Genomic DNA, 7,539 nt, shown 5'->3' with positions numbered 1-7,539 from the left:
CTATAACTTCAGTTCTCCAGGAGCCCCAGGGAAGAGGCGCTCCTTCACTTAGTGCTGGTCAAGGGCTGTACGTATGATAGCTTGTTTTACCAAAACATCCATATTCCAAGAAATTGTGTCAATACGGTAGCTTTTCATCTTTCTCATCCTTACCCTCCCAGGACACGAGCTTGAGTTCAGACGGCTGTTACCATCGGTAATCCTTCCAGATACTCGCAAGGCGATGAGGAGTGTTATCCTCTCCATGTGCCAGACGAGAAAAATGAGGTGCAGATTGGCCAAGGGCCACGGGAAGTTTTGCACTGCTCCTCGCACCTTGCCTCAATCCTTTTGCCACCTCATCTACTGTGTTTGACTTCCTTCCCGCATCTCCGGCTTAAACTGCAAACGAGTCACGGCCCTCGAAAGACTACATTTCCCACAGTGCCACGCGGTGACTAGCTTCGCGTAGGATTTTTCCTAAGTTGCCATTGTAATTAATATTGACTCAAACTCCCATTTCCGGCGGAGAGCCAATTTATCGTCCCTTTCCCCACTAAGACACCTTTTTACTTCTCCACCTTCGATCCCCAGTGTTCGGTTGAAGAGGCCTTTACGGATGGAAATTCATTCAGGCGACTACCCTGGCCACCCTCTTCCTCTTCAGGCCTTGGACTCTGTCAGGTCCCCGGGGGCCTAGTAGTGTCATTGGTGGATGACCGCAGCCCTTGCTGCTGCCGCTGCTACCGCCACCATGGCCTCCGGTAGCAGTGGCCTTACCGCCGCCCGCCTCCTGTCGCGCTCCTTCCTCTGTGAGTCCGGCTGGGACTCTCTCCTCCAGATTCCGCGAGCTCCCGGCCTCCCCGTCCCCAATGTCCTCGTGCAGGCCGCGGCTGGGCCCCCGGAGCGGGACCTTGGCGTGGGCCCGGGCGCTGTGGGAGTCCGGCTCCAAGTCGGGGACATTCTGGGGTGGAGGGAACTTTGCTGGATATGTGGGGCGGAGGCATGACTTAGGCTGCTGGCGGACGGGGACGTGGGGTGGCCGAGCCAGGATTCGGAACTGGGAGCCAGGCAGACCTGGTGGCTTGCTCTTGCCCGGCTCGCGGTGGTGAGTGGCGGGATGGGAGCAGCATCCAGACTGGCCTGTTTAGGAGTGAGACGTGAGGTGGGCCAGAATGAGCTCAGCTAAGAGGGTGAGCGTCTGGATTTAGAGGTATGTCTTAATAGGAAATTGAGGCATAAGGCTGTCGCTTGTACAGAAGGGTCCTGCGTTTCCAACTGTCCTTAAGGTAGATTGTAGGACCAGCAAAGAGAAGTGGATTCTGTAACCAGAGTCAGCATAGCCTAGAAAACTTCTGGAAGCTTAGGGTTGGCTGGGACTTTAACCAGCTTACTTGGAGTGCCCGCGTCAGGCGGTGTGAACCCTCAGTACCTGAACACTTAATACCCAAGGTTCCTAGTCATTGAATAACGCTGACTGTTGAAAATTCTTGCCGTGTTCAAAGTCTCTCTTTTTAGGTAGGTTGTGTAGGAAGAGACTTTGGAATCAGACATCAGGGTTTGAAGTCTGGCCGGTCCCTTTCAGTCTATGTAGTAACCCTGCGCACTTCGAATCCCATATCTGTTTCAAATCCCATGAAAATAATACCATATTTTAATGAGTTAGAGGCATTGTCATTTGCAAGATGTACCATTGTTTTGTCTACCATTAACAGGGGAAAATGATTGCTAATTAAAAATTGTGACACATCATTGGTTGTCAAATGCATACTAATTTAAGACATATTAAAAGTGAAAAAATGTGCATCCTATCAGTGATGACATATGGGATGATCTGGGTTCATTGTGCCAAACAAATGAAACAACTTATATAAAGTACTTAAGATGATATAGACACTAAAATTAGTTTTATTCTCTGCCTTCTGCTTTGCTTGTAATTCTGCTAAAACAGCATATTAGATGAGACAGTTCATTTCTTGAGGTTATATTCTAAAAGTGTGTAGCGATGGATATGTGCTCAATAGCTACACTTAGTTATCAGATCACGTGAGGACAAATGTTTGGCATAATGTTGGTAAGGAGGAAAAAGTTGGATTTCTTTGGGAAAGTTTTCTGGAGATTCTCATTGTAGAGTTTAAAGGACAATCGGAGGTGTTGTAGGCAGAAGGAAAAAAAGGAATTAGTTACACTGGTGTCTTTTTCATGGGGTCTTTGCTCGAGCTTCCAAAAAATCTTAGCTTGCTGTCTTAGTTGGAGGAGTCTACAGAAGAAAGGAAGAATGTCTAAAAGATCAAGATCCTTAATCCAACCTTAGCAATGAGCAATCCTCTCACTGAATTGAAAGTTCTTTTTTCCTAAGACTCAGGATTATGAGATTTTAAGAGATTATCTAGTTTTAACTTTCTGTTGCTGGAGTGGTCTTCAGTAATCCTGGTCATGTGATCAACCTGTTAATTAAGGGTCTGAGAATCTGAAAAACCAAATTATCTCCAATATTAGAGCAGTTACAGACTATAGTTTTTAATGTATAAAAAGTCCCAAGTCCTCCAGATCTTCTTTTTCATGCCACATTTCTAAGCCCATTTTTGCTCCCACTTGAAAAACAGCACCCGCCACAATACTACCTTGGAAACCTTTTATAAAGGTGATCTCAAATTAGGCTCTGGGGTTACTAATAAAACTAGAAATGCTGAGGCGGGGGGTTATTCCCTCTATTCTCCTAAGTTTTAATTGATGGTGCATTCTGTACTAAAGGTCATAAGTGTTGCAATATTGATATGAGTTAGGAAATAAATCCCAAACAATTGTATATCCCTTTCAGAACTCTGTTGGAGGCAGCCTGGAATGTTTAGAAATTTCTGAGTGAAAAAACCCAGTTTTACGGCTTTTGAAAAAAGGGAGATAATCCAGTTAAAGTGGGAGAGAAAGTAAAATGAAAAGGGGACTTTACAGGAGAAAGTCTGTTTTTAAAAGCACCTTTAAAGTTGAGTAAAGTTTTTCAAGAAGTATTAAGCAATCAGTGTCATTTTAAAAGCCCAGGTTGGGTCTTTTGGAAGAAATTGGGAAGAAGAGTGAACCTTACAATTCCATACCTTTCGCAAATGAGGAAATAAAGCCAGTACGTTTCTTAGCCAATATCAGAACAGGCTCTAGAGTGCAGGTCGTCTGACTCTGCAGTGTCCTTTCCACTAACACGGGCTGTGTGATTCTATAAGCCTCCTTTTTTGAAGCTTGGAATTTTCTTTTTTTGGCAGTCTCAGTGGTTTCTTGAGAAGGTGACTGATTACCCTGCTCAAAGGTGCCACCTGCCTTTTCTGTGTGTTTGCCAAGTTGTGTGTGCCTGTTTTTGGAATTGGGAAAACATTTGGAGATGTAGTTGGGAGAAGGGGAACCTCAACAGTGATGTTTGTGATACTGGTACCTATTGCCATTGCATCTAAGAATTAAGTCTTAATATTTCAGAACTGTAAGATGGCCTTGATCTAAATGTACCAATGTAGCCATGAAAAAGTGACTTGATTTTTCTCACATCAAAGTTGTTCCTCCATGGAAAAATAATTGGGGATGTTCAAAATAATTTCTGAGTGTAGGGGAACAATTTCACCTCCCCAAAGGACAGGCATTTTGTTGTCATAGACTCACTTTTTTTTAACATAACATTTCTAAAATTGGGATATATCCTACTATTGATGGTGTCTTACAATAAACTGGCAGCATTTTACTACTACTTAATAGTACTTCTTAAAATCAATGTTTTAGATTTGATGAAATAAGGTATTTATAGCTAAGCTTGATTTGTAAGTAAATCTTAAATAAATACATAATTTTGCATTTGAGTAGTGGGTATCCTGGGGTTTGGGAGTTGAGTGGCTGCTGAGCTACTCCACTATATTTTAAGGTCCAATAGGTCGGGAACATAATATGCATTATATTATGGATATTATAATGCATAATATATTCTTAATAAGTGTACATTTGTATAATATATTAATATTACATGTGCATAACATACATTATTAACATGTGTAATATATTAATATACACATACCATATTAATGAAAGTACGTTTGTTAAATTCATGAGTACATGCATGAATGAATGAGAAACAAGGACACAGTTTGAGAGGTGAGTTTGAGGAGGAGTGTGTTCATCAACAGAGTCTCAGATTATTAGTTAGGAACAAGGTACTGTGGTTTGAGTCACATTTGGGCAGGTGCTCTTTGGCCATAGCTTCATTGATCCCACTGCCATCTTATAAATGATGTGGCTGTTCTCTAAATGGAAGCAGACTGAGCATGTAGTTGATTGATGCAAATTTATCACTTTTGTTGCAAGTACATGTCTCTTAGATTTCTCAGTCTCTTTCCTTCATAGCCTTTGTTACATTTGCACTTGTTTTCTTAGCTTAGGGCCTGAGTCCATCTTGTTCTGCCCTGAATTCCTAGTACTGGGAAGATAGTCTAGAGCAGTGAACACCTCAGAGCATCAGAATGAACACTTCTCATTCTGCATTAGTAATAATAATGATAATAAGTAGCTAATAGTGAAATAGCACTTGCTCTACCCTAGACATTATTTTACATGCTCTATATATTACAAACTCATTTAATTCTCAAATTGCCCATGAGGTACATAGTATTATCCCTATTTTTACAGCGCGGCTGCCCCTTTTAAAATGTTTCATATGTTAAAAATTTACATGTGTGTGTCCATATACACATTATATACAGGCATGGATTAACATTTACCCATAAACATATAGTATATGCATGAAGACATATAGTAAAACTTTCTGGTTGGACTTGTTTTAAAGTGTGAATTAGATGTGCTCTCTTTTTAAGAGGTGATTTACCTTTGTGCTCGCATAGGATGTGAACCCAATATTGTGATTACATGCCAGGCATTTTCCTACCCAATTTATAGGCATCATCTCATACCAGTATCACAGCATCCTTGTGAGCAGCTGTTACTCCATTTACAGATGGAAGACTGAGGCTAAGGGAGGTCAAAAGACCTTTCCCTTGTCACATGGCTGGTGAGCGGCTGAGCTTAACCTCAGGCCCAGGTCTGTCTGATTCTTGGGACTGTCCTCAGCTTCTCCTAGGACTCAGTCCCAAGGTTAGGGTGCCCAGGATCTAAGAACCTGAAGAGAAGGCGACTCTGCCACAGCCCCTGGAGGTGGCCCAAGGTGTGGCTGGCAGCTGTGGCCTTCATTGGGACCTTTTTCTTGGTGCCCAGCCTCAGGCTTTCCTGCCGCCCCTGCAGGACATGGTCCTACACTCAGGGATTTACAGTTAGAATTTCTAAAAATATTTAGATGATACTTGGAATAATCTAGAAATAAATTTAACTTAACTTTTACTTAGAAATAATGTAGTAAAGAAGGTAATCATACAGTGTATGGCATAACTATTATATACCACACAGAAGTATTTGTAGGTTCCATTCTTCTTAGTCCCAGTTCCCCTCCAAGGCCCTTACTCCCTGTTATATTCACAAGTCATGAACGTCATGTGTAGATTTAAGGATTCCTCCCTGTACAATGTTTTGTTTAAATGAACTTATGTGAATTAATACAAGTGAAATTCTCAGCAAATTGAGTACATTGACTCCCTAGTTGAAAGGCAGGAGCTATTTGCAAGATGGCTTGGCCACTAACGTATGCCCTACATTCTGGATTTAACTTTAGGCAAAAAGCTTTAGTTATTTCATGGTTTTGTCTTAGAGGTCAGGTTTGTATTTAAAACCAAACTGCAACTGAATCTCTTTAACTATTGGACAGACTGCTGAAGATTTCTACTGTAAACCTCTTTGCAGTTTTCAGCAAAAGTAGAATAAGTTATTTTTCATAACAAGATACTGATCAATAATTTGGATGGGAAAGAAATCAGGGAAAGAAAATGCAGAGAGCCAGTCTGACACATGTAATGTTTATAGCAGCTCGCAGTGTGCACTCTTCCAGCCCAAGTTAGAGAGGGCGGGTGGAGTGGCGGTGCGGCCGGCGAAGAGCTGTGGGGGTGGGGGTGAGGAGAGACTGCTTTCATGGAGGCCTCCAGCCTGGAATTCTGGGCCTTGGATTGTATCAAGTGGGGAAGAATGACATAAGTGACTTAAAATTCGATGAGTTTTATTTGGAAGGTAAGCATATTTTGCATGGTTTTCATCTGAATACAAACAAATTACAAAAGAGAAAGAATTTCCTTGATTCTATAATGTCAATGGCAGTAAGACTTATGACTGATTTAGTAACAGTTGTTACCTGTGTCATGGTGGCGTGGAGTGGTGGGGGACTGAGGGTGGTTGGTCCTACCTGGTGTATGTGTCACTTGAAGCTGTAAGAGAAGGCAAAAAGTATTGTGAGGGAAATTATAATGTATAGCTGGCCTTTAGGTCCTCTTCAACCCTGGCAGCTGAGAAAGTGCTCTTGGTGAGAGGGCCAGAGCAGGCGCATCCTCTGGTGTGGGGTGAGTGTCTGGGATTGAAAGCATTGTGGTGACTCCAGAATACCATCATGGCTAGCTGGGGGCACCTCAGGGTTTTTCTCTGGGGTTCAGAAGCTATTTTGATTGCCAGCATTTCTCATTCAGTTAACCTGCATGTTCTAGAGCAATATTCCAGGAAAGGAGGGATGTAATGGTCAGTGATTCCTTATCTAGGACCTTCTGTGACTGGTTTATCCCTCCAGTGCAGGTGCAGGTGTTATTTGGGATGATACGGGGCCAGGCTTGATTGCATGGGCTGGGACTAGGGAAGAGGCCAGGAGAATTTTTAGTTCCTGAGAGATTACACCCATGGCCAGGAACACAAACCATTTTTTTAGGAGATGGGAGGTCAGGCATCAGATTTTAGGAGTCAATTTCTGGTAGCCCAGGGCTCAATTTGGAGGTAGCCTCAATGGGGGAATCCATTCCTTAACCCTACCTTCCCTACCCTCCCTCTCCCCACAGTAGAATGAAATCTACTTTCCTGTCTGAAGACTCCTGATAGATAGACTATTAATTGCAGATGCTAGGAAAGGGGGGTGGGGCTGGTGGAGCAGATTATACAGCCGATTATACAGGGAATAGCAGCCAGTGAGGAAAGGATGTAACTCTTCCTATGTATTGTGGGTATCCAGCCTCGGGAGAACTGGCAGCTAAGGACAAAATGGGCCCTTGAGTGACAGCACTGGCTGGGATGGGGTCCCAGGCCACAAATTCCTGTTGGAGTGTCCACTGGCTTGAGTTCAGATACGTAGCTGTGCCCAGTGTGCCAGGACTTGACCCTCAGTGCTCCCTCATGGCCCTTTGTTCAGCAGTCTGGTTGAAGAGTGCAGTTGTGTGTCATCCAGCAGTTCTTTGTGCATGCAGAAGACTCCTCTCCCTGTTGATAAGTGTGGGATATGTGGCTGTCTCTTTCCTGGAGGTAGATGGGGCTACAAAACTCAAAGTTATTAGAAGCTGTGTTCAGTATGTGAGTTGGAGATGACTCAAGGGATGCTCAAAGGGCCAAAAGCAGATCAGTTATAAAACCCAGGGTCCAAGGATTTAGGAGAGCATGAGGCAGTGATTCAAGAGGAGA

General features: G+C 43.1%; 1 protein-coding gene across 1 annotated transcript in view; it reads left to right on the top strand.

The window, feature by feature from the left end:
- The first annotated feature begins 568 nt into the window (after positions 1-568).
- Positions 569-7,539, top strand: part of SUCLG1 (succinate-CoA ligase GDP/ADP-forming subunit alpha) — a 34,501-nt gene continuing 27,530 nt past the window's right edge. Inside the window, exon 1 of the mRNA XM_054577632.1 lies at positions 569-791. Within this exon, the coding sequence (XP_054433607.1) occupies positions 695-791 (97 nt within the window). The 5' untranslated portion in view covers positions 569-694. The remainder of the gene's footprint in view (positions 792-7,539) is intronic.

The sequence above is a fragment of the Pteronotus mesoamericanus genome, unplaced genomic scaffold, assembly GCF_021234165.1.
Source record: "Pteronotus mesoamericanus isolate MK-2021 breed Mesoamerican mustached bat unplaced genomic scaffold, CSHL_Meso_final contig_44, whole genome shotgun sequence".
Lineage (NCBI taxonomy): Eukaryota > Metazoa > Chordata > Mammalia > Chiroptera > Mormoopidae > Pteronotus > Pteronotus mesoamericanus.
The sequence above is the reverse complement of the archived record's forward strand: the minus strand, read 5'-3'. Positions and strand labels throughout refer to the sequence as shown.